Source organism: Phascolarctos cinereus, unplaced genomic scaffold (assembly GCF_003287225.1).
Source record: "Phascolarctos cinereus isolate Bilbo 61053 unplaced genomic scaffold, phaCin_HiC Scaffold_5;HRSCAF=322, whole genome shotgun sequence".
Classification (NCBI taxonomy): Eukaryota; Metazoa; Chordata; class Mammalia; order Diprotodontia; family Phascolarctidae; genus Phascolarctos; species Phascolarctos cinereus.
Genome location: NW_027555958.1, coordinates 320,411,531 through 320,439,302, shown reverse-complemented (window position 1 = coordinate 320,439,302; position 27,772 = coordinate 320,411,531). Strand labels below are relative to the sequence as shown.

Genomic DNA, 27,772 nt, shown 5'->3' with positions numbered 1-27,772 from the left:
CTTGTATTCTTATAAATTTGAATCAGTTCTCTATATATTTTAGAAATGAGGCCTTTATCAGAGACACTGGCTGTAAAAATTCTTTCCCAGTTTTCTGCTTCCCTCCTTGAAAATTTCAATGACCATAATTATGTAGCTAAGATTGTCATTCAAAAATGACATATTGTTCTCATGCTGTTAGAGTTGTTAACTGGACGACACAACCATTCTGGAAAATAAGTTGAAATTGTGTGAGAAAAGTCACAAAACTTTTCATATCCTTTGGCCCAGAAAGCCCACTGCTAGACACGTGCCCCCAAGGAGATCAAACACAGAAAGAACGGCCCAAAGATAGTAAAATATTCATAGCAGTCTTTTTTTTGTAGTTGCAAAGAACCAGACAAAGTGAATGCCTTTCCCAACCACAGTGCCCCCCCTAGCTGTGAGGGCCATCTCTTCCCAACTGACTTATATTTCTGTCTCCCCGAGTAGTGTATCAGCTCCTTGAGAGCAAGGATTGTTTTATTATTTTTTTTGTCTTTGCGGGCCCAATGCCTAGCACAGTGCCTGGCACGTAGTAGGTACATAATAAATGCTTGACTGGTAAATGGTTGAACAAATCGTGGTATATAAATATAATGGAATATTATCTTGATGTAAGAAATGATGACCATAAGGAATACAGGGAAATGTGGGATGGGTCGACTTGTATGAACCGATGCACGGTGAAGCAGGCAGAGCCAGGGTAACAATAGACAAAATGACTGTGACAAAGTAAACAATGAAATGAAGCTGTAGGGCATCAATAAAACTTTTTAAGAAGAAATAAAGTAAACAGTAATGACTGATCTTGGCACTGATAAGCCACCATCAAAGGATAGCCCCATCTGTCCATGATTTCCATTAGAGGTGTGTTGATGGATAGCTATTTAATAGATGCACAAACTGAATCACATAAGCTAAGTCTGTGGCTGCGCAAAGGTCACTTTGAGTCCTAAACTCAAACTCTTCACTGCTGTTTGAAGTTTGATTTTAATATCATCTGGCAGTGCATAAGCTGTATAAGAAACTTCTGTCTCATGTGAATGATGGGGAAAAACAGAATAGGAATATGGAACCTGATTTTGACCACTGATGTTCAGTGTAGAAGGCAGTGTGGAACAGTCATCTGTCTGTGCCTAGAAAAAGAGTTTTTCAGAAGTATGTCTGGTGAATAAAAATGATCTCAGATGGCTTTTTGGGAGAAGATGAGTTGGGAGCCTCTGTCCTGGGTCCAACCTAGAGAGCAAGAAGAAATACACAAAATAATGGATACAAACAGGGTATTCCATGGGTCCAAGGTGGGTCCCTGTGATAGGGTTATAAACAAGGTGCATCATCTCTCCTATAGTTCTGGGGTCATTTCATTCTACCCTTTTGTGACCCATTGCTCCTGGTAAAAAGAAGCAGAGTAGCATATTGCAAAGAGCACTGCCCTTAGAGCCAACAAGACCTCAGTTCAAGTTCTGCTTCTGATACACGCTGGCTATGTGACCCTGAACAAATCATTGACCTTCTCAGTGCCCTAGTTAACTCTCCAAGACTTTAAGTTGCACTCCAGAAGCCTCGGGATGGAAAATGCTGTTCACATCCAAAGAAAGAACTATGGAAGTCGAATCGCTATCACTTATTTTTACCTTCTGTTGAGTTTTGTTTCATCTTTCTGATGGTTCCTCCTATTGGTTTTAATTTGTACTTACAACTTCACTAATGTGAAAATATGTTTCATGGGTATGTAAATGTAAAGCCTATATCAGATTGTGTGCCGTCTTGGGGAGGGTGGGGGGGAGGAAGGGGGAGAAAAATTTTCAACTCAAAAGCATGTGGAAGTGATTGTTGATAAATCAAAATAAATTAATAAAATTTTTTTTAAAAGACTTTAAGTTGTAGAGCAGGTGCTGATTTGCATTGGTCGAAGGGACTCACACCAATGAAATCACAAGTCTGGTAAAAAAAAAATGTAGGAAATGCTTTGGCTCCCTCTTCCAAGAAGGTATGTGAATGGTGTAGGTGTAGACAGGGTAGAACCTACAGCCCAAAGTGTCCACCTCTGTCTGACCTTCTCTGTAATGTACAAAAAGGACCCCTATACCTGCAGCCATACTAAGAGCCAAATGCTGATCCATGAGGACTTTATTTTATTTTCTGCATCAAGACCCAGGTCAAACCAGCTACATTATCAAAAGGGATGTAGATTTTAGGCCTAGTGGACCAGGCATTCTCTGATTCCCACCCAGATGGGAATTCCACTTGGCTGCACTCCTTTCGATTTCTCCATCATGCTCCCAGCAACTTCATCATAGTTGCTTGCACATTATCATTCCTATTAGACTGCACTCCTTGGGTCAGTTTTTGCCTTTCTTTGTATGCCTAAGGGCTTAGCAACAATGCCTAGCACACAGTAGGTGCTTAATAAATGCTTGTTGACTGGCTATTGACTGAGATAGAATAGTAAGGTTTGCAAAGGCCTTTATACATATGATCTCATGTGAGCCATACAGCAGTCCTGTGAGAGAAGAGATTTCAGGTATTCTTATACTCATTTTAAAGATGAAGAATATGAGAAGTGAGATGACTTGTCTGTGGCCACGCAGCTCCTAAGGATCCAAGGCAGGTTTCAAACCCAGGTATTCCTGATGCTAAGTTCTCTGTTGTGTGTCCTTCACAATGCAAAGCTTAGAGCAGGTTCTGGGGGCAGGTAGCAGGAGTCACCCTTACCACCTGGCCACCAACCGGTCATCTGAGAAAGCTGTAGAAAGACTCCCCATCATACATTCTCCATTCCAGACGGGCCTACTTTGTATCGCCAACATACAACATTCCGTGCCCAGCTTTCATTCCTTTCTTTGCACGAGTTGAACAGAACTCTTTTTCACCTTAACTCTTTCTATTGGAAATCCTTGAAGACCTATCCCAGGTGCTACCTCCTATTCAAGACCTTTCTTAATTCCCCCTGGTTGTTAGGGCTTCAGGTCCCTTAAATTATCTAAGAATGTTAGCTCTTTGAAGACAGGACTATCTCTTTTTTTTTTTGTCTTTGTATGTCTAGTTGCACATAGTTGAAGCTTAATAACTGCTAGTTAAAGGAATAAAGCAATGCACGAATCCACAATTTGTTTAAGCTTTAGAAGAATTAGAGACCCCGATATTCTCAGTCCTGAGTGATACTGACAGTGCTTTAGGCAAGGGAGAGAAGGGGTCTGGTCTCTCCTCCAAATCTTCCTTATAGTCAAAAGTGGGATCTACCCCTGGGACGAAACTGGAGTTTAATCTGTGATAGCAAAAAGTGAGTCTGGTTGTGGTAGCTGCACTAGTTATGTCAGACACCAGAGGGAGCCAGTAGCACACACGCCCTGATGAATGGTTGGGAAAGGAACAGGACTAAGGAAGCTGCTTTGTTAAGAATGTATAAGGATTTGAAGTGCCTTAGCCTAGTACTGCCAGACTCCAAGAGGGCAGTTCTAAATGAGGTCGAGGTCATCTAGCAGGAAACTGAGGCCTAGGATGGTTCAGTAACTTGCCCACGATCCCATGGATGACCAGCCAGTGCTAGATTTTGAGGTTTGCAAAACACTATAAATGTGTTATCTCATTTGATTCAAGTGGAATGTGTCATTATTTTCTCCATTTTACAGATGGAGAAATTGAGGTTGAGAGGTTGAGTGATTTGTCCAAGGTCATGCTGCTCTCAAGTGTCTGAGGCAGGGTTTGAACTCAGGTCTTTCTAGATTCCAGGTCCAGCACACTATCCACTACACCCCCTGGCCACCTTATAATTAAGTGAATGGTAGGGGGGTGAGATTTGAACTTGGGTCTTGGGTCCAAGTTCAGTGCTCTTACTGGTGTTTGTCCTCCATTCTCAAAGCTGTATGCCATCCATAATGGCAGAATCACAGAATCTCAGTCTTGGAAGGGTCCTTAAAGACCACTGAGTCCAACCTGCAGTTGGCCAAGAATCTCCCCTCTGACATCTCCAACAGAGTCAACCAGACTTTGCTTAAAGACCTCTGGGTTGGGGGGCACCCCACATGACCTCCCTAAGGCAACCTACTCCATTTCTGGACTGCTCTCATTGTTGGGACATTTTCCTTCCAAGCTGTCTCCACCACTTCTGCCCACTGATTCTAGTTCTGCCCTCTAGGGCCAGGGGTGAGAGCTCTGACTCATCCCCCCCACCCCTCCTCCTTCTGTGTAACAGCCCTCCAAATACCGTCAGCCCATGAGGTGTCCTTGCCATGCAAATTGGGAACATTATGAAAACTATGCAACTTTCCTTGTCAGGCTTTCCTGTTATTGGGCCTTCAGTTGCCCCAGGCTGGGGCCCTCCACCGATGCCATCTTCCTTCTGTCTTCTCCACTGTTGACAACGGCACAAGTTCCCTGCCCTACGGCATGCAGGCTGAAGGCAGAAGAGAAGCTCGGGGTAAGGACGGTAATTTTACCATCAATGCCTCAGCCCTTCCTCCCCCCTCAAAGAAAATGAACCAATAGGTGTTATCTCCTCAAAAGGATTCTTTGAGACCCAGTCTTTCCAGGGCAGTGTCACTGGGGTTATGGAAGGAGGATGGGCAAAAGACAGTCTCCCTAGACCCAGTGGGCCAGTGCCCCCTTATAAGAAGCAAACTTACTGGGCAGGGGACTTCGAAAATGACAAACACAATTATGGCTAGTCCACTCGTCAGCAGGATGACGGCAATGAGGGCTTTGACCACAACGCTCCATCTCTTCCTCAGAAGAAGGTACTCATCTGTGTCTGAGTGGGCAAGGGAAGGGGAGAAGAAAGACAAAGGGTGATCAGAATTGGAAAGGACTTTGCTGGCTGTCCAGTAATAATGACAATAACTGGCATTGATACAGAGATTGAACATCTGCAAGGTGTTGTACATGTGTTATCTATCATTAGATACTTGCCACAACCCTGTGAGGAAGGTGCTTTTAGTATCCTCATTTTATAGATGGGGAAACTAAGACTGAGGAAGTTAAATGACCTGTCCAAGGTCAAAAAGCTAGTAATACGTCTGAGGAGGGGTTTGAACTCAGGTCTTCCTGAGTCCAAGTCCAACAGTCTCTTTCTAGTACCCCATTTAGTTGCCTGGGAATCCATTCCAATCTATAAGGTAAAAAGCAACATCTACCTCCTGACAGAGACAATAAACTCAAGAAGCAGAATGAATCCTGTATTTTTGGACATGGCCCATGTGGGAATTTGTTTTGCATGACTATATGTATTTGTCATGGGGATTTTAATTTCCATTTTTTAATTGTTCAGTTGGGAGGGAGACAGTAAGAGAGAAAGATAATAAATACTTGTAAAAAATAATTTTAAAAAATCAGTCTAATTTCCTCGTTTTACAAAGGAGGAAATTAGGACCCAGAGAGGGGAGGGACTTGCGTGAGATCACCCAGAAAAGGTAATGGTAGGATCATTTATTTTAGAGACAGGAAGGACCTTAAAGGCCATTGGGTTGAACCATTTCTTTTTCTTTTTGATTTGGATATGATTTTATTGCTACAGGGAAGGTCCACATAAGCAAACTTTTTTTCCCAAAGGAGGTCAGAGCTTGCTGTGCAGTGGAGAGTCTTAAGAGAGTTGGGGGAGGGAGGGATCTGGAGGGTTGGGGTCACTTGCCCAGGGTCCAGGAGTGTACTGGGAAATAGTTCTCTGTAAAAAAAAAATGTACAGAGGCCACACTTTTAAGTTTAATCTGAGTTATTAGCATTTTCTCTATCACTTTGTTCAGTCTAGAGACAATCCACAAAATGAGATATCAAGCCCTGATTTATAGCATTTGCTGATTTCCAAGGAAATTTAACAACAGACTCTCTTCAAAGGTTCAGCTGGTTCTAGCATATCCCTGCCAGGGTCATACAACCAGTGTGTGTCAGGGGTGGGATTTGAACCCAAGTCTTCCTGACTGTGATTCAGGTTCTTCTACTATACCATGCTGCCTTTCACTCACTCATTTTGCAAAGAAGGAACCTGGGACCCAGAAGGGCATCACTTGCCTGAGTCAGACAGATCAGAGAATCATAGGCTTATATATTTAGAACTGGATGGGACCTTAGGGAATGTGAGGAAACTGAGGCCTACGTTTATACATGCCTGTGTGTGCATATACATATGTGTGTATACACACACACACACACACACACACACACACACACACATACACATATACCTAGACAGCAGCTAGTTGGTGTATATATATGTACATATATATCTATATAAACACATACATATACACAAATATATACATATATTTGTATATATACATATTTGTGTATATATCTGTGTATGCACACATATGTACATAAATCTACACATACATTTATCTCTATATCTATCCATCCATCTATATCTCTTTCCATCTATATCCATTCATCTGTTTATTCATCTATATCTATCCATTCATCTATTTATCCATCTATCTATATCTATTCATTCATCTATCTATCTGTATCTATCTTTCCATCTCTATCTCTATCCATTCATCTATCTATGTCTATCTATAGCTCTATCTCAGAGATCAAATTCCAACTCAGATCTCTCTGGCTCCAGATCCTATGTACTTCACACTGTGTACACTTTTCTGTAAACTCAAGGGGTCTCCTATAAGATCAGATTCCTTAAGTTTCCTCTGAGGCTGAATATCTTATTCAGTTTCAAATCCTCCATTCCTCACTCTCACTGCCCCTTCTACCCCACCGCATGTCCAGTCAATTGCTGAATCCTGTCACTTCAGCCTTGGCAACATCTCTCCCCTGACATTGCCAGCACCTTAGTCCAGGCCCTCATAACCTCATATCTGGACTACAGCAATAATCTGCTGGTTGGTCTCCCTGCCTCAAGTCTCTGCCTACTCCAGTCCATTCTCCACTCAGCTTTCAGTGATCTTCCTAAAGCATACTCTGACCATGTCAACCTCCCACACCCTCCCCCAATAAACTCCAGTGGCACTCTTTATTACCTACAGGATAGGTTGCCTACCTTAGCAGGGGATAGGAGGATGTAATCCAACCCTGTCATTTTATAGATAGGAAAACTGAGGCTCAAAGTGGCGATATCTTGCCAATGGGATATACAGCTAGGGAGTGTCAAAGACAGGATTTGAACCCTAGTCTTCTGAGTATAAGTGCAGTATTTCGGATGCAGCTATGTGGTAGACTAGACAGAGCTTGGGCCTGGAGTCAATAAAACCTGAGTTCAAATCCAGCCTCAAACACTTATTAGCTATGTGGCCCTGGGGAAGTCATTTAATTTCTGTCTGCCTCAGTTCCCTTAATTGTAAAATGAGGATAATAATAGTAACTAGGATTATCGTGAGAATAAAGTGAGATATTTGCAAAGTGCCTGGCATATAGCAAGTGCTTAATAAATGCATATTTCATTTTCTCCCCCATGCCAAGCTGCATCTTATAGCTCAACTTCACCTGCATTGAGGACAGTGTCTTTGGCTGTCATTAATGTCAGAGTGCAAAGTTCCCAGGATGTAAGTGTATGTTTAGGCAAGCTAATGTCCCCAAGTGGCATAGTAGATAGGAGGGTGGTCATATCGTCAATCAATTAACAAATAAAAAATGTACTAATTACTTACTACTTGTTAGGCCCTGAGGATACAAATGCAAAAGTGTAAAAAAAAAAAAAAGCTAAGAGAGAGCTAAGTCTGAATCTCACTTCTGATACAAACTATTTTACAGGGCAAATCGCCTCCTCTCTGATTCTCAGTTTCATTAAACATAAAATGGTGATTCTAGTACTCACCTTACTAGGTTGTTGGGAGGCTTAAATAAGATAATGTATGGAAAGTGATTTTTAAAGTCTGAAGTACTCATGTATAGCAAGTCTGCCTTAGAGTTGGGAAGACCTGGGTTCAAATCCTGCCTCTGACACATACTGGCTGTACTTAATCTCTCAGTGCCCTAAGCACCTTTCCAAAACTACCAAATTGTCCATGAGTTGCTGATTACATTGGTGAAACATGTTTCAATACCCAGAGTTCCCTGTGATCATGAAATGGCAGGTGTGGATGATAGGTAAGTAAGCAGATAAATAAATGTCAGTTATTCTTCTAATTATCATTCGGTATAAACCTTGTGTTTATCACAAGCTTTCAGAAAACTTTCATAGAGTTTTCCCAAAGAGGCCCGGGTTATTGCTGGATTGCCCTTATTTCTCTTCCCCTTAGACCAGCTGCATGCTCTGCCTTGCTGTAGAGGGACAACCATTACCAGTAATAGGCGTCATCTCCTCTTCACTGTCCTCTGCAGTGGTAGCGATGGTGGCGGTTGGTGACGATCTCTTCGATGAGGCCTCAAACACAAGGTAGAGCTTACAGTTGGAGATACTGGGTAATAACACTAGAGAGTGAGAAACAATTGAAGTAGAGCATTTGAGAGTGTTCTGCTCTGTTTTTCTCATCATAATACCCCAGGTATACACACAGTCAGCTATACCATGACCTCACTGACCTAGCCCACAGGTACAGGGTATGGTCAGAAGGCAGGGCCAGGGTGAATGAGAACAAGAATGTTGAGTAAATAGCCAAAGGAGGCCAATGACTGCAGGAAGATTAGACCTGGGAACGATGGTATCTGGCTTGTATCATCACTCTCAGGGTCATAGTAATAATGTCGTTGGGAGTTACCCTGTGGCATGTCGTCTTTTTTTTTCTTAATGAAGTACTCTGAAGTTCAAGGATCTGGACGATGTTGAAGCTGCCGTCTCCTCTGCTGAACTGAATTCAACTGAATGCTCTGGAAAAGGCTTGGAAGAGCATAGGCTGTGTTGGTAGGGGAAGGGAGAAGCTGTGATTCAGCACTGCCAGCTCCTTAAATCAGAGGAGATGTCCGGGGTTCAGCTCCCCCCCAGGCTCTCTGCTTTTCAACAGGGCTAGACCATGCTCAGTTTTACCTCGTGGCCTCTGTTTCCTCATATGTAAAAGAAGGAGCTTGGACTAAGGTCCTTCTAACTCTAAAACGTAGGCTGTTATGGAGCCCAGAATGGTTAAGTGACTTCCCAGGGTCACCCAGGGAAGGAACAGAACCAAAACCTAAGTCCAGGTGCTCTAACTCTGAACTCAGTCCTCTTTGTGACTGTACTCCACTATAAAGCATTCTGACAAAGGTTCCTAAGCTCTGCTTTCTGTTTCTAACGTAATTCATTCTGCTGAGAGCCTGAATCTACAAAAATAACACTGGAGGTGCCGGGCCAGGAGGCCTGGAGAATGTCAGATTCCTTTCATGTGTCAGGCACCATCCATAAGGTTTCAGATGAAAAGTGCTATCACCCTCAAGAGTTTTCCATTTATTCTAGAACACTGGGTCGTCATGAGAACAGAGACTATGCTGACAGAGATAGGCCTGATAATCCGGAGATTACAAAGGAAAAGCAGAGAAAATAGGTGATTTCAGTGTGATGATTCTGTCAGTGAATATTCAGTTTTTAAGCGTAAAACTGCACTAAGACTTTTGGGACAGGCTGTAGGCATCATCTCCCCCCAATTAGGATTGTGAGCACCTTAAGAGCAAGGAATGTTTCCTTTTTTCTATTTGTAACTTAGCACAGTGCTTGGTGCATCATAACTTCAAAAACATCTTTTCAAGGGGCAGCTAGGTGGCTCAGTGGATAGAGCACTGGCCCTGGATTCAGGAGGACCTGAGTTCAAATCTGGCTTCAGACACATAACATTTACTAGCTATGTGACCCTGGGCAAGTCATTTAACCCCATTGCCTAGCCAAAAACAAAAACAAACAAACAAACAAAATCTTTTCATTCATTCATCACTGGCATTGAAAAGAAGAAAATCTTTTGTTTCCTTTTTTTTTTCCTGGCCCTTCCTAAGAGCTCTAGTCCCCCTTGGAAATTGGTGGTATCTCATGGGATCATAGATTTAGAGCCAGATGGAACCCTATAGGCCACCTCGTCCACTGTCCTCATGTTCCAGATGAAGAACTATATTATATGTCTTGCTCAGGGACACCCAGGTATTAAGCAGCAGAATACATCTTCCTCCCCAGCCTAAGTCACTATCCGTCCAGCTTGTAGGGACAAGTAGTCAGTGTATTTTTAGTCCTGCTTAGCTTATGTCAGTATTTGCAACTCGGATTTCTCAGGTGTCATCTCCTGTGGGAGGTGACTGGCGAGGGACCCCTCAGGTTATTCCCTGGAGAGAATGGATGGAAATTCATTGTTGATTTTTCTTTAGCTAAAACTCAAAAGTCAGGCTAGTGTAGAAGAAAAGATACTGTACCTGGATTCAGAAGCCCTGGGGTCAGGTTCTAGATATGCCACTCACCAGCTATTTGACCATTCTATTCAATTTAATAAACATTTATTAAACACCTACTGTGTGCCAGGGGAAAAGAATAATCTCTCTAAGCCTCAGTTGCCTCCTTTCTTTTAATTAAAATAATAAAATATTATGCACACAATCTATCTAGATGAATTATGAGTAAAAACCTTCAATCGAATGTAAAGCCTGGAAGAAGAAGAGAGGAAAATACACCTCCATTCCTGATTTCCAGAGGTGGGGTGCATCTAACATGGTTGAGGTGTTGGTTGGTTTTGCTAAACTGCTTTTTCTTCTCTTTCCTTTAAAATCTTTGTTAAGGGACAACTCTCTGAGATGGGTAAGGGACTAGGATGTATTTGGAAATGAAGATAATGTAAGACAGCTAGTTAGTATAGTGGATAGGAATGCTGGCTGTGATGTCAGGAAGACCTGAATTCAAATGTCTCAGATGCTTACTGGCTGTGTAATGCTTGGCAATTGATTTCACCTCACTTGGACTCAGTAAAATGGGGATAGTATTAGAACCTGGGTCAGCTAGGTGGCACAGTGGATAGAGGGCCAGGCCTGGAGTCAGGAAGACCTGGGCTTGAATCCAACCTCAGACACTTACAGTGTGACCCTGGGCAAGTCATTTAACCCTTTTGCCCTCAGATTCCTCATGTGTAAAATGAGCTGGAGAACCATTCTAATATCTTTGCCAAGACCCCAAAAGGGGTCACAAAGGGTCAGACATGACTGAAAATGACTAAACAACAACAAATTAGGATCTATCTCTTTCACAGGATTGTTGTGAGGGTCAAATGTACAGCACTTTGCAAAACCTAAAGCCCTATAAAAGTTCTAGCTGTTATTATATAGAAGCAAGATATAAATAAAAACACAATATAAAAAGTAAAAGACTCCAGAACTATCAGACAAGTGGGCAAGTCACTCAATACCATTAAGCCTCAGTTTCCTCATCTGTAAGACAGGGTGAACTTACATCCTGGGGTTGTTGTGAGGATCAAATGAGATCGTATTTGTAAAGCATTTTGCAAACCTTAAAGAACCATATAAATGCTATTATTATTATTATTAATAATTTGTACTATCTGTTTCACAGGATTATGCAACCCAAACAAACCCTGCTTTCAGAACCTCCCCTCTACCAAAAGCCCCAGGGACAAAAGAGTTAAGTTAGGAGGCAATTATTCAGTTGACTGAATCTTAGTTTCATTTGAATGGTGAGCCTGCCTAATCATTGGGGAATAAGACTGGCAGGGTTGCTGAAGTGTGTCAGGGTTATGTCTGTCCTTGCAGGTCTGGATCCTCAGCCTTGTGGGCTCAGAATCTCCATTTCATTCATGGAGTATTAGGGCTAAAAAGACTTCGAAGGATCAAGAACTGCTTTGCACTAGATGAACTCCAAAGTCCCTTCCAGCTGTAAATCCTATGACCCTTTGATCCCATGATCCCATCTATAATCCCTGGTCTCAAATTTTTAGGTCTTGGGACCCCTTTTACACTCTTAAAAAAAAAAAGAGCTTTTGTTTGTGTGGGTTAGATCTATCAATATTTACTATGATAGAAACTAAAACATCTAATTGTTATTAAACAGACAGTTTTGACTTTGTGGGGGCTCTCAGGAGTCCTTTGACCTCACTTTGAGAACCGCTGGTCTAGATTAACTCTTCAAGAAGAAGAAAGTGAGGCCAGCGAGGGGGGGGGGTCATTGTCTAATGTAACCTGAGGAGCAGGAGAGCCCACATCTCCTCCCTCCCACTTTGGGGCTTATTTAGTTTGTCCTGGGGGTGATCAGGCCCTAAGAAGTTGATTCATGATAACCAAACTTACAGAAGTCTGATTAATAAGTGCCAATTTATTGATTTACAATGGAGTTAATATCTCTCATGTGGATTAAAGAGCTTTACCTTTCTGATGCAAACGTGATCACAGTTGTCTCACTCTCTCCTTCAGTGTTCTCATGTTTCTGCCCAGCCATTCTGCTGGCTAGTTCTAGGATGCCAAGCTGGGGTGGCCCGTGCCCCAACATCTGGTCTCTTAGGGTGCATTGAGCCACCGAATTCTCTTGTCCTAAATGTGGAAAATCTCTTTCCTTCTTACTTCAGCCACCATAGGGTCTGAATGTTTCAAATAGAGCTTTTACCAGGAAACTAAGGGAAAAGCCAATCCTCAAAACATAAAATTACACTTGTAGAATCCAGATTTTTAAATTAATGTTTAGCCACTAACTGCTTTAATCTGGCACACAGCTTCCTGGGCATTCTCTCTCTCACACACGCACGTAAGTCCCCACTCCTGTTTCCATTCCCAGCCTTGCCTGTCCTATTTAATTTAGCAATAGCATATTTGCTAGTTGTAAATTTGTCACCCTTCATTGAGGTTTGGCTTTTTTACAATCTAGCAATATATAATAAGAGTCATAAGACTGTTCTTACCCTTTGACCCATCCAGTGATCCCACTACAAGGACTATACCCTAAGGATCATGGAATTGTAGATTTAGAACTCAGAGGAATCTCAGAGGCTTAGTCCAGACCTCTGAAAGTTTTGGAAACTGCACCCCAGAGAGGTAAAAGCCTTGCCCAAGGTCACACAGGCAATAAGTGGCAGAACCAGAGGCAGCTTGGTGACATGGTGGATAAAGTACTGGATTCGGTGTCAGAAAGACTGAATTTGAATCCTCTCTCAGACATTTATAAGCTGTGTGATACTGAGCAAATCTCTCTGTGCCTCAGTCTCCCTATCTGTACAATAAGGGAGTTGGAGATGCTGGCCTCTAAAATCCCTTTCAGCTCTAAATTTATGATCTTTTGAAATTAAGTCGTCTCACTGAAGACCTACAGTTCCTTCCGTTATATCATGCCTACGTGTACAAGGGTATTATATCGAATCTTATTCATAGTAGCAAAACACACTTACATTTCTATAGTGCTTTAAGGTTTGCAAAGAACTTTACAAATATGTCACTTGATCCTCATAATAATCTGAGAAATAGGTGATACCTTATACATCCTTATTTTACAGATGAGGAAATTGAGGCATACAGATGTTAAGTGACTTGCCCAGGGTCACACAGCTAGGAAGTATCTGGGGCCACACTTGAACTCTGGTCACTGTATCCACTGTACCACCTAGTTGCCTCTTCTTTCCCTCCCTAGCTAATTATGAGGTGGGGAGAGGGAACTCAAAGTACCTGCCTCTTCAGGCTGCTGGTCAAGACCAGCCACATCCTTGGGTTGAATCCATCTTTCCCTCTCTGGTGGGCAGAGCCACTGCTCAGCATTAGGCCAACCAGCTATTCCATTGGATTTAATTCAACAAGGATTTATTAAACACTCGCATGCCAAGCCCTGTGTTGAGTACTAGGGATAAAATGACAAAAATGAAACCAGTCTCTGTCTTCAAAGGAATAAGTACAAAATATATTTAACATAAAAACAAGATGATTAAGTAGAGAGAAGGAGGGATTATGGCGATAATCTTTGGGGGGACCAAGAAAAGCCTCTTGGAGAAGGTGGCCCTTGAGGTAACAGGGCTTCAAGAGGCCGAAGTAAGGAGGGAGAGCATCCGAGAGTCTATAAAAAGAAACTGAGGCAGGTGACAGAATGACAGGTATGGAGAACAGCAAGTAAGCCAAAGCCCTGGCAGGGAACCACTGGCTGGTTTCAGGTCTGAGCCCTCTGGCTTCCCCCTGAGCTTCTGGTGTGCAAAGAGGTGTGCAAAGGGTGGAGAGAAGAATGGGCTGAGGGCAAGTAATGGGTCACTGGCTGGAGTCAGAGTGTGCTTCATATGTCAAACAAAGGAGCCAGTGTTTGATCCTGGAGAGCACAGGGAGTCAGGGAAAACTTCTTATGCAGGGGAACGACATCTTCAAACTGGTGCTATGATTTTAATTGGTTTGTTAGGCCATTGCTAGCTAGCTACCCAAGTGCTGAGTGACAGCTCAGTCAGCCAGTGTGTCATGGCTCAAAAGGAGGCGTGTGATCCTTTTCCAGCATTTTCACATGCCCCATTAGTACAAGCATCTGCATTTGCCTCTGGTCTACAGGTTCTTATCCCTTCACAGAGGACATTCACTTGGTCTTGTCTCTCTATTTCACTTTTCTTAGTTTGTAATGCCCACCTGATGTTCACCTTCTTTGGTGAGCTGATTGTTAAATTTTCACTGTGAGCATTTATACCTTGAAAATAAGGTAGTACTACAAATCATACTTCCAAAATGTTGGAATAGAATTGCAAGAACACTTGGAGACCAGGTCAACCCTTTCATTTTATGGAAGAGGAAAATGAGGTCCAGAGAGGGAAAATAACTTGCCAGGCCGACTGACTGCTAATCTAAGAGTCCTTGTCCTCTAAGAATTTGTGGTCTAATTAGGGAGACAATATGCATGTGTGCACACAAAAAGACTTAATGAAGACTCTAAGGCTTATGAAGAATATGAAGCAACAGTGTTTCATGTAAACTAATGCAAGTTAATTCAGAATAAGAGATACATTTTGGGGACATAATAACAATAGCTAACACTTATATAGAACCTGCTATATGCCAGACCCTTTACAATTATTTCATTTGTTCCATACAACAGTCCTGGGAGGTAAATACTCTTATTCCACATTTTACAGATGAGGAAATTGAGGCTAATAAGGGTTAAGTGATTTTTCCAGAGTCACAAAGCTAGCAAGTGTCTGAGGGTCATACAATTAGCAAACATCTGAGGCTGTATTTGAACTCAGGTATTTCTGACGCCAAGCCAGGCACTCTATCCATTGTCCTGCCTAGCTGTGTCTGACACAGCATGGTCAATATGCTTCTGACTCTCCCAGATTTTGCCATCATGCCTCTTCACCATGGAGCTGAGGCCTTCTCACCCTTAATATCTCTCTGCCATGCTGACCCTATTCTCCCATCGGTGATGTCTTTTTAGGGCCTCCACTTTGGAGAGTACCCAGGCTGGCCATATTTAATTCCCTTCCCTGGCTCTGCTTCTGACTCTCTAGAATTTGGGACCAATCCCACAGCAGGTACCCCTTCGGGGCCCTTTTATGTGTGGTCTCCCCTATTAGCATGTAAGGTCCTTGAGGGCAGTTAGTGTTTTTGCCTTTCTTTGTATCCCAGTCAGTGACTCAGAGACCTCCTCCAAACCAGGAGCCCTGTGTCTCACCTTGGGCGGTAAGATGGTGTCCAGCCTGGAACCACAGTTTGGGTGCTGTCGATAAGTAGCAGCGTGGTCCGGTGAGCTTGTCCCGGAGTGGAGCACTGATGACACTCAGGCTTTTCAAGGTATATCTGGCCTTTGGCCTTTTCTCTGAATCCTGGAGATTTATTGTCACTTTGCTCCCTGAGCCAAGGCATTGCAGGGTGGCCACTGTCTGGTTTTGGCCTGGTGCTTCCCTTTTGGCTTTTTCCTGGGCTTCTGGAAGGAGAAGTGGCCAAAGGTGAGAGAACACAGCCAGTTCTTCGTCTGAGCAGGAGGAGGCCTTGTTAAAAGCTGGATCAAATCCCTCTGAAGACCACCAACCTCATCTGCAGCTTGCAAATCAAATGCAAATTCTACCTGTTTCCTCTTTCCTTTTACCTTCCCATTCTTCCTTCTCTCTTCTCCCCTCCTCTCTTCTCCTCTTCTCTCCTTCCTTTCCCACTCCTCCTTCCCTCTCTTCTTCCCCTCCCCTCTTCTTCCCTTTCTTCCCTACTCCTCCTTCTCCCTCTCCTCCTTTGCTCTCCTCCCTTCCCTTCTTTTCTTCCCCTTCTTTCCTCTCCTTCCTTCCCCTCTCCTCCTCTCCTATGCTCCTTCTCTTCCCCTTTCTTTCTCTCCCCTCTCCTTTCTCCACCCTTCCCTTCCCCTTTTCCCCACCTTCTGGATTGCCTCTTTTCTTCCTTCCCTCTTCAGCATGCCCCCTTCTTTTTTAAAAGATGCAGATGAGGGGCAGCTAGGTGGTGCAGTGGATAGAGCACCGGCCCTGAAGTCAGGAAGACCTGAGTTCAAATCTGGCCTCAGACCAAACACTTGACACACTTACTAGCTGTGTGACTCTGGGCAAGTCACTTAACCCCAATTGCTTTAAAAAAAATTAAAAAAAAAAAGATGTAGATGTATGCCCACACAGCACCTAACTCAGAACAGCATGGTTTTTGACCTAATCTTCCCTCCTTTATTTTTAATAGACAGCCACCCTGGCAGTTCCCTGGAGGAAGAGGCTAATAGCTGGGGCTGGCACTCTGCCTGGTAAAGCAGGTGGGTACTTCCGTGTTGTGATTTTGTGTGATGTGGTTGTTGCCCCTGGTTTCCTCCCCTTCCTGCTCTTCTGTCTTGCTGTCAACAGTTTCTCTATTATCCTATGGGTCAAAGCTTTCTTCCCCCATAATGAGCGTGGGGATGTTAAGGCCTAGGAGGGCCATGTGATATAGCCAAAGTTGTATACAGCCTGAGAGTAGGGAGGAGAAAACAGCTGGGTGAGGAGGTTCCAAAGGTGTGGACAGCCCAGGGCTTCATAGAGATGAAGCTGTGAGATCCAAGTAAATAATGATTTGAATGATAAGAGCTAACTATTCCCTCTCCATACCCCTGAGCTTGATTTCAGGATCATAGATTTAGCATTACAAGGGATCCTAAAGGTCATTTAGTCCAAATACCATCAATTAGCAGATTAAGAAACTGAGGCCCAGAGGTGAGGTCATTTGGCCAGAGTTGCACAGGTAATAAGTGGCAGGAGGAAGAGTTATACTAGAGTCCTCCCCCTCCCCAAAGTCAGCACTCTTTCTATTGTATCTTCTTCCCTGGTACAGGCTGAAGACTAAGGCAGGTTTCAGTATATTCCTAATTTTTTTTTAAACTAACTTGTTTTTTAAATTATGAAATCAGTTTTTTATGATTCCCAAGGCACCCTTTTAATCCTCACTTCTTCTTGTCATGAATCTTGAGGCCAGACTGTCCATGGGAGGAAGCTCATCTCTTCTCTGATGTTACCTATTTCCCCTCCCTAGGTGTGTCTGGTATCTGGGCCTTCTTCATGTTGGTGCTCTGGCCTCCCCCTGTCTGACTGGCAGTGAGACCCCTAGGGTAGGCATGGAGCTTCAGTCCTCCCCAGGATTGTGCTGGCTATGTAATTAGCTTAAAAAGCATACAGTGAGGTCCTCCTTGGAGAGGCAGACCTTCCACATAATTAATCTTCAGGATTCAGGTAAGGAAAAGCCCTGCTTCTAAAGGAAAAATTCTCCAGAAAAGGGAAGTGAATTTCCAAGGTAAGTCCCCTTACCTTGCATCAGCAGCACTTTGATGCTTCTCATGTCCCTTGGAAATAGTCCAGGAAGTTGCTCTACTTGACAGCTACTGCCTTTGAGGTCTGAGGAATGTGGATGGAAGAAAACCAGTGTTTACTAAAGGTCCACTCAGTCTGGGAGCCAAGATGGCAGAGTGAAAAGGTAGTCGCTCTCACTCTCCCCTATCAACCTCTGAAAACTCAGAAAATATCACCCCAGAAAAAGAAAACCCTGGAACACTTGAACTAGAAGAAAGAGGAGGAGCAGCAGTGCAGCAGCCCAGCAAACAGGTCTCCCAATGCCTCAGCAAAAAGAAGGGAGGCAGAACTACAAGGGGCCCCAGGCAGACAAGTACCCTGGGGCATTCATCTGAAAGGAGGTGAAGAAAACAACCTAAAGGCTCCCTAAAGCCCAGGCCTTGCTGATTCCAGCCCAACACCAGGTGAGCTGTAGGAGTCCTGAAGCCTCCAATTGTGAAGAAATCCTGAAGCCCAGGTGGTAGAGCAGGCAAACACCAACACCTGGACCTCCTAGTGCCTCAGTGAGGGCAGGGGGAACCGGTAGAAATCAGCTCAGAAAACCACCAGGAGCCTCGGCACTCCACCGCAAAGGAATCTCCTGGTGCATTAGCAGAAACGAGGGAGACAACACTGCAGGGGGTCCCAGGCAGATAAACATCCTGCAGCACCCATCTAAAAGGAGCGGAAGAAAGCTAAAGGAAAGGAAAAGCAGGCAACCTAGAATTGCCTCAAAGTTCCAGCCTTGCTGATTCCAGCCCAACACAAGGTAAGCTGCCAGAAACATACAGCCTCCAATTCCCAGCATAAGAGGCCCCAGCACTCAAAGCCAGTGACCAAGACCTAGGCTCCCAACACAAGAAGCTTGGGTCAGTACCCTCTGTTCCCCAGCAGGAGAGCTCAATCTCTTTAAAGGCCAGGGAATAAGGAAACACCATGAGTAAAAAGAAACATACCATAGACTCATATTACGAGAAGAGTGAAGATCAAGACAGAAATTAGAAGGGGACAACATTGTCAACAAACCCACATCTGCAACAACAAAAGGGAATATGAACTGGTCTGAATCCCAAAAAGCCTTCTTAGAAGAGCTCAAGAAGGATTTTAATAGTCAAATGAGAGAGTTAAAAGAGTCCTTCAAAAATACATTTGGCCAGTTGGAAAAAAAAATACACTGAAGAAATCAAGTCCCTAAAAAACACAATTGGCCAATTGAAGAAGGAAGGACAAAAACTAACAGAAGAGTACACTGAAGAAAACAAGTCCCTAAAAAACACAATTGGCCAGTTGAAGAAGGAAGTACAAAAACTAACAGAAGAGTACACTGAAGAAAACAAGTCCCTAAAAAACACAATTGGACAGTTGAAGAAGGAAGTACAAAACTAACAGAAGAGTACAAAAACAAGTCCTAAAAACAGAGTTGAAGAAAGTACAACTAACAGAATCTGTTAAAAACTAGAATTGGACAAATGGAAACTAATGTCTCTATGAGAGAGCAAGAATCAGTCAAACAGAAACAAAAAATGAAAAAATAGATGAAAATGTAAAATACCTCATCAGTAAAACAACCAACCTGGAAAATCCACTCAGGAGAGACAATTTAAAAATTATTGGACTACCTGAAAATCATGATGAAAAAAAGAGCCTGGACAGTATCTTTCAGGAAATCATAAAGGAAAACTGCCCGGAAGTCCTAGAACCAGAAGGGAAAATAACCATAGAAAGAATCCACGATCACCACCTGAAAGAGATCCCAAATTGACAATGCCAAGAAATATAATAGCAAAATTCCAAAATTACCAGATGAAAGAGAAGGTGCTGCAAGCAGCCAGAAAGAAAGAATTTAAATATCATGGAACCACAGTCAGGATTACACAGGACCTTGCAGCTTCTACATTAAAAGACCGCAGGGCATGGAACATGATATTCCATAAGGCAAAGGAGCTTGGAATGCAGCCAAGGATCAATTACCAGCAAAAATGAGCATCATTTTTCAAGGGAGGAGGTGGATATTCAACGAAATAGGAGACTTCCAAACTTTCCTGATAAAAAGACCAGAGCTCAACAAAAAATTTGATCTTCAAGTACAGGACTCAAGAAGGACTTAAAAAGGTAAATGGGACAGAAGGATACAATATGTTGTTAATAAGGGAATATGAGACTTGCAACCCTTGAGAACTGTATTGTTATTACACCTTGTTAAAGGAGTATACATAAAGAGGGTGGATATTAGTTGACTTTGATGTAATGATAAAAAAAAATCTAATCAAGTGGGTTAAATGGATCCAAATAAGTGGATCAATCTAATCTTAGAAAATGTACTGAGAAAGGAGGAGGCAGACAAGGGTAAATTACATTACAGGAAAAGACACAACATCCTATTACAGCAGAGAGAAAGAAATCATCAGATTTGGCTCAAGAAGGGCATAATATAATCAGTTAGGTATAGAAATCTAACTTGCCCTATAGGCAGTAGGAGGGGAAAGGGGAAAGAAAAGGGGGGGGGGGGGAAAGAAGGGAGGGAAACAGCAGTAAGACTAAAGGGGAAGAAAAGGGAAAAGGATAATAAAAGGGGAAAGAGAGTGAAGGAGGCGGTGGTCAAAAGCAAAACACTAGTGAAGGGGAGAAAGGAAAAAGGAGAAAGAAAAGCATAAATAGGGGGAAAGGATGGAGAAAAAGACACAGATAGTAATCATAACTGTGAATGTGAATGGGATGAACTCTCCCATAAAATGGAAACTGATTGCAGAATGGATTAAAAACCATAATCCTACAATGTTGTTTACAGGAAACACATTTGAAAAAGAGTGACACATACAGGGTAAAGGTAAAAGGCTGGAGCAGAATATATTATGCGTCAGCTGAAGTAAAAAAAGCAGGGGTAGCAATCCTGATCTCAGACAAAGCAAAAGCAAAAATAGATCTAATCAAAAGAGATAAGGAAGGAAACTACATCCTGCTAAAAGGCACCATAGACAATGAAGTAATATCATTACTAAATATATATGCACCAAATGGTATAGCATCCAAATTCTTACAGGAGAAGTTCAGGGAGTTACAGGAAGAAATAGACAGCAAAACTATACTAGTGGGGGACCTGAACCTCCCCCTCTCGGCACTAGATAAGTCTAACCACAAAATAAACAAGAAAGAAGTTAAGGAGGTGAATAGAACATTAGAAAAGTTAGGTATGATAGACCTCTGGAGAAAACTGAATGGGATAGAAAGGAATATGCTTTTTTCTCGCAGTACATGGCACATACACAAAAATTGACCATGTACTAGGGCATAAAAACCTCACAATCCAATGCAGAAAGGCAGAAATATTAAATGCATCCTTTTCAGATCATGATGCAATAAAAATTATATGTAATAAAGGGCCATGGAAAGATAGACTAAAAAATAATTGGAAACTAAATAATCTAATCCTAAAAAATGATTGGGTCAAACAACAAATCATAGAAACAATCAATAATTTCATTCAAGAGAATGACAATAATGAGACAACATACCAAAACCTATGGGATGCAGCGAAAGCAGTTCTTAGGGGAAGTTTTATATCTCTAAATGCTTACATAAATAAAATAGAAAAAGAGGAGATTAATGAATTGGGCATACAACTAAAAAACTAGAAAAAGAACAAATTAAAAATCCTCAACTAAACACCAAATTAGAAATATTGAAAACCAAAGGAAAAATTAAAAATTGAAATTAAGAAAACTATTGAACTAATAAATAAAACTAAGAGCTGGTTTTATGAAAAAACCAATAAAATAGATAAGCCTTTGGTTAATTTAATTAAAAAAAGAAAGAAGAAAACCAAATTACTAGTATCAAGAATGAAAAGGGCGAAGCTACCACCAAGGAAGAGGAAATTAAAACAATAATTAGGAATTATTTTGCCCAACTATATGCCAACAAATTTGACAATCTTAGTGAAATGGATACATATTTACAAAAATATAAATTGCCCAGATTAACCGAAGAGGAAGTAAAATACTTAAATAACCCCATCTCAGAAAAAGAAATTGAACAAGCCATTGATGAACTCCCTAGGAAAAAATCTCCAGGGCCAGATGGATTTACATGCAATTCTATCAAACATTTAAAGAACAATTAATTCCAATACTATATAGACTATTTGGGAAAATAGGTGAAGAAGGAGTCTTACCAAATTCTTTTTATGATACAAATATGGTGTTGATACCTAAACCAGGAAGAGTCAAAATAGAGAAAGAAAATTATAGACCAATTTCTCTAATGAATATAGATGCAAAAATTTTAAACAAATTCTTAGCAAGTAGATTGCAGCAACTTATCACAAGAATAATACACTATGACCAGGTAGGATTTATACCAGGAATGCAGGGTTGGTTCAATATTAGGAAAACTATCAGCATCATTGAGCATATCAACAACAAAACCAACAGAAACCACATGATCATCTCAATAGATGCAGAAAAAGCTTTTGATAAAATACAACACCCATTCCTATTAAAAACACTAGAAAGCATATGTATAAATGGAGTCTTCCTTAAAATAATAAATACCCAATATCTAAAACATTCAGCAAGCATTACATGTAATGGGGACAGGCTAGAAGCATTTCCAATAAGAGCATGGGTGAAACAAGCATGTACATTATCACCACCGTTATTCAATATTGTACTGGAAACCTTAGCTTTAGCAATAAGAGAAGAAAAAGAAATTGAAGGCATTAGAATAGGCAAAGAAGAAACAAAGCTATCACTCTTTGCAGATGACATGATGATATACTTAGAGAATCCTAGAGAATCAAGTAAAAAACTACTTGAAATAATAAACAACTTTAGCAAAGTTGCAGGCTATAAAATAAACCCACATAAATCATCAGCATTTCTATATATTACCAACAAAGCCCAACAGCAAGAGATAGAAAGAGAAATCCCATTTAAACTTACTGTAGACATTATAAAATATTTAGGAGTCTACCTCCCGAAACAAACCCAGGAACTCTATGAACACAATTACAAAACACTTTTCACACAAATAAAATCAGATCTAAATAATTGGAAAAACATCAGTTGCTCATGGGTAGGCCGAGCTAATATAATAAAAATGACAATCCTACCTAAGCTAATTTACTTATTCAGTGCCATACCAATCAAACTACCAAAAAATTATTTTATAGAGTTAGAAAAAATAATAACAAGATTCATTTGGAAAAACAAAAGGTCCAGAATATCAAAGGAACTAATGAAAAGAAATGCAGGGGAAGGTGGCCTAGCAATTCCAGATCTTAAATTGTATTATAAAGCAGCAATCATCAAAACTGCTTGGTACTGGCTAAGAAATAGGGAGGTGGATCAGTGGAATAGGTTAAATATGCAAGACACAGTAGTCAATGACTATAGTAATCTATTATTTGATAAACCCAAAGACCCCAGCTTCTGGGATAAGAACCCACTCTTTGAAAAAAACTGCTGGGAAAACTGGAAAAGAGTATGGCAGAAACTAGGCATAGACCCAAATCTCACACCATATACCAAAATAAAGTCAAAATGGGTTCAGGACTTAGATATAAAGGCTGATACCATAAGTAAACTGGGAGAACAAGGAATAGTTTACCTATCAGATCTATGGAGAACAGAAGAATTCATGACCAAACAGGAGATAGAGAACATTATGAAAAGCAAAATGGATAATTTTGATTACATTAAATTGAAAAGTTTTTGCACAAACAAAGCCAATGCAACTAAGATTAGAAGGAAGGTAGAAAATTGGGAAAGAATTTTTACAACCAGTCTCTCTGATAAAGGCCTCATTTCTAAAATATATAGAGAATTAAGACAAATTTATAAGAACACAAGCCATTCCCCAATTGATAAATGGTCAAAGGATATGAACAGACAATTCTCAGATGAAGAAATTAAAGCCATCTATAGTCATATGAAAAAATGCTCTAAATGTTATTGATTAGAGAAATGCAAATCAAAACAACTCTGAGGTACCACATCACACCTATCAGATTGGCCAACATGACAAAACAGGAAAATGATAAATGTTGGAGGGGATGTGGGAAAATTGGAACACTAATACATTGTTGGTGGAGTTGTGAAATGATCCAACCATTTTGGAGAACAATTTGGAACTATGCCCAAAGGGCTACAAAAATGTGCATACCCTTTCATCCAGCAATAGCACTTCTAGGGCTATATCCCAAAGAGATCAAACAAAAGGGAAAAGGACCCACATGTACAAAAATATTCATAGCAGCTCTTTTGTGGTGGCAAAGAATTGGAAATTGAGAGGATGCCCATCAATTGGGGAATGGCTGAGCAAGGTTGTGGTATATGAATGTAATGGAATACTATTGTGCTATAAGAAATGATGAACAGGCTGACTTCAGAAAAACCTGGAAAGACTTCTATGGTCTGATGCTGAGTGAAGTGAGCAGATCCAAGAGGACTTTGTGCACAATAACAGCCACGTTATGCAAGGACTAAGATTGTTAAACTGAACCCTTCCCAGCAATACAAGGATCTAAGACATCTCCAGAGGCCTCGGGATGGAAAATGCTGTCCATATCCAAAGAAAGAACTATGGAAGTCGAATTGCTATCGCTTATTTTTACCTTCTGTTGAGTTTTGTTTCATCTTTCTGATGGTTCCTCCTATTGGTTTTAATTTATACTTACAACTTCACTGATGTGAAAATATGTTTCATGGGTATGTAAATGTAAAGCCTATATCAGATTCTGTGCTGTCTTGGGGAGGGTGGAGGGGAGGAAAAGGGAGAAAAATTTTCAACTCAAAAGCATATGGAAAAAATAAAAAATTTTTAAAAATTTTAGAAATTAAAAAAAATAAAGGTCCACTCAGTAGATGCCTGGGTGTTCTGAGGGTTCTACTACTACTACTACTACTACTACTACTACTACTACTACTACTACTACTACTACTACTACTAGGTTATCCTGTGTTATGACCATCTCCATCCCAATGGAAACTTGGACTCCTCTGAGTTGGATAGGTGAACGTTTGCATATCTTTCCAGGGCCCAGGCCTCCAGCCCACTCCCTGGCTATCCCTGTCCATGCCCTATCACATGGGCACCCTCCTCAGCTCTCCACCAATTTTCAACTGGAGCCACATCAACACTCCTCTATGTGTTGTCTTCTGTTAGAATGTAAGCTTTTGGAAGTCAGAGCTATCTTGCTTGCTTCTATTTATATCTCTGGCACTTAGCACAGTGCATGGCATTAGCACAGTGCTTAATACATTATTGCTCTGTCTATCTAGAGCATCTATCTTTCTGTCTGCCTACATGGCACTGTTACATACTATCTCGTTTGATTCTCTTAAAAAGTCACTTAATTTCTTTGTACCTCAGTTTGGTTGGATTAAATGGCTTCTGAGATCCTTTCCTGCTCTAGATCTGAGATCTTTTCATCTTGGGATTATATTACTTTGGATCACACTTATCTGAATCTATCCTACTACTCTGCTAGATACTGGGGATGTGCCTTCAGTGCATTTTGCATCTCCCCTTTGTCCAACATGGTGATCTGTATAACACAGCCATTCAATAAATGTCAAATTGCATTTCATTGAATCAAATAAACTTGAAGTCATACATTTAGAAGTGGAGGAGGACCTTAGAAGTCATCTTGTCCAAACCCCTTGTTTTATAGATGAGGAGACTAAGGCACAGAGAGGATGAATGAATTAGCCAAGGTCACCCAGATCATAAGGGGTGGAGCCCAGATTCTAACCTAGGTCTTCTGACTTGGAATCTAACACTACTTCCACTCCAGGATGGGACCCAGATGGAGTAATAAGCTGGTAGACCCTATTTTCATGTGGCTAGAGGTGGAGAAAGAGGAAGAATATCAACTGCACAGGTATAGAGGCCAGATATTGTCCTCATTTTATTGTTGGGGAAACTGAGGCTCAGACAGGTTACAAGGAGACATAGCTATTAAACAGATTTGGGTTTTCTGCTCTCTAGGCCAGAAGTCTCTGCCCTCCAAGAACTTACAGTCTAGTTGGAGAGACCAATACAGACACAAGAAAAAAGAGTTATAAAAAGAACGGACACTTACATCACAAAAAATAAACAAATATGAATTAATCCAGTATAATGGAAACACTGGAGGGAGGAAGAGGAGGGAAGAAAGTAAAGGAGCAGTTGGACCATATGAAGATTGAGGAATGGGAATATTTCAACTGGAGAAGAGAAAGCTCAGGGGCAACATGATAACCTTTTCCTAGAACAGGGGTTAGACTTGTTGGCTTTGTGGCCACAGGGCAGAACCAGATGGGAGTGGCAAAGAGGCACCTTTAGGCTTGATGCCAGGGAAAATTTTCTAAGAAATACAGCAATTAAAAGATGGGGTTAGCTGTTACCCCTGTGTGGGACAAGTGAAAATTTCTTATATAAAATGGAAGCTATGCTCCAAAAATGTAGTAAGGCTTTAGCATGAGCTGGGCCTAAGTTTCACTTTCCCGAAAATCTTATGTTTTGGGGGAAATAAAGTCCTACACCAGCTGCCCACCCCCTCCCTTGTTTTGTAACCACTACCCTAGCCTTATCTTTGCCAAACAAGGCAATCTGCTAGCTTCCAAGCTTGTTTTGGGTAAAATGTATCTCTTAGTTCCTGGGTAAAGTTGTTTGTCTCTTACCTCAGCCAATGGGGATAAAGAGATTCAGGTAAACAAGTGGGGGTGGGTTTCTTAGAGTTGTTTGTCTAAGGGTATATAACTGCTTGTTTGCTGTTTGGATCCTGCTTCCTTACTCCAGTCCATGCTGGGTAGGTGATGCCCAATTCTCGCAGGAGACTTGCTAGAATAAAACTTATGTTTCTGAGAGAAACCTCTGAATTTTTATTTGGGTAGGTGGTCTCTACCCCACTCACCCCTCATCAAAGTTCTTCAAGCAAAGGCTGAATGACCCTTTATTGGGGATGTTGAAACGAAAATGATTTTTCATATATATACAGGTTGATTGCCAAGATCCCTTTGCCCTCTGAAATTCTATCATTCTGTGAGTTTGGAGATGAAAGAAGGGCTGTGCCTCATACTCCCACCCCTATTTTTTCTAATCTTGCTTCCTTTTCCTTCTGTTCCCTATCTGACCTATCTTAATAAAGAGAATTTTGTATAGTTTCTTGGGTATAACTTTGGATGGGATACCTCTATGAAAGTCCTCTCACCCACACATCATAACAAATGACTGCATATGACTCACAAAGAAATTGTGGGATTTCTTCATTTATTATATTTGTAATGGCTACACCAGCTGCCACTTGGCCTCAGGCTGGACTAATGTGCTTTGGAGAGGATCTTTTTTCAGAATGCTTTCAAAATCATGAAGACGAAACAGTTCCCCAAAACCAGCAATGATGCTATCATTCAGCTAATCAGTTAGTAAACATATATTAATTGTCTTCTATGTGCCAGTCTGTGTTTGAAGTACTGGGGGTACAATGAAAAGGAAAAAGACAGTCCCTGGTCCCAGGGAGCTCACACTCTCACATGCATACAGTTCACATGCATGTAGATGTATCAATGCATCTTTGCTCAGCTGTGCAAACAGCCAAGCTGTAGAAAGGATAAATTGGAGATAATCAATAGAAGGAAGGTACTAGAATTAAAGGGGTTCGGGAAAGATTAATATGTGGGTTACAGAGCAAGTTCATGATGAGTAATGGATTGTGAGATCTAACACGATCCTCATATTCATGACAAGAACAAAGAAGGTGATGATATGATATTTGCCAAAGAGCTTCTATCAGAAGAAACTCCTATCTGTCTGGTTCAGGTTAGCACAGTCCTATCCAAAGGCAGGCGGATGGATAATCTTTGGGGTATTTTGTCCTTTGCATTCTCTCTTTCCACTGCAGCAAGAAAGGAGATTTTATAAACTAACTCTCTAAGGTTGAATTCTATGGGGAATAAGATAAGAAAGGTCCTTACCTTTCTGACTGGCATCATAGGCTGCAAAAATCAGGCTAAAGAAGAGAATTGTATCCATATTCGCAACAGCACATGCTCCCCTTTGGGTAGCTGATCTTCCAGGGCTGCTGGGCTGCACCCACTGCCGTCAAGGTTAGGTCTGATCTCAGGAGGCTTTGTTCAACCCAGAGAAATTCGCTTCATTTCTCAATGATCAAGACTTTGAGCTGATACGAGAACGGGCTGAAT

General features: G+C 41.4%; 1 protein-coding gene across 1 annotated transcript; it reads right to left on the bottom strand.

Annotated features, from left to right (window-relative positions):
* Positions 1-334: 334 nt before the first annotated feature.
* On the bottom strand, positions 335-27,760 carry CUNH17orf78 (chromosome unknown C17orf78 homolog). The gene is made up of 6 exons (XM_078156111.1): positions 27,545-27,760; positions 17,568-17,654; positions 15,476-15,727; positions 8,248-8,376; positions 4,647-4,771; positions 335-4,417 (listed from the first exon to the last, which is right to left on the bottom strand). The coding sequence occupies exons 1-6, from the start codon at positions 27,600-27,602 to the stop codon at positions 4,088-4,090; spliced, it is 981 nt and encodes a 326-aa protein (XP_078012237.1). The 5' UTR covers positions 27,603-27,760; the 3' UTR covers positions 335-4,087.
* Positions 27,761-27,772: the final 12 nt, after the last annotated feature.

Bases quoted from the DNA above. Each gene is read 5' to 3' on its own strand.
- CUNH17orf78 (XM_078156111.1), bottom strand. From the start codon at position 27,602: ATGGATACAATTCTCTTCTTTAGCCTGATTTTTGCAGCCTATGATGCC. The intron at 15,728-17,567 runs GTAAGGGGACTT...TTCTCCTTCCAG, and splicing joins CAAAGTGCTGCTGATGCAAG to AAGCCCAGGAAAAAGCCAAA. The intron at 8,377-15,475 runs GTGAGACACAGG...CTCACTCTCTAG, and splicing joins ACACCATCTTACCGCCCAAG to TGTTATTACCCAGTATCTCC.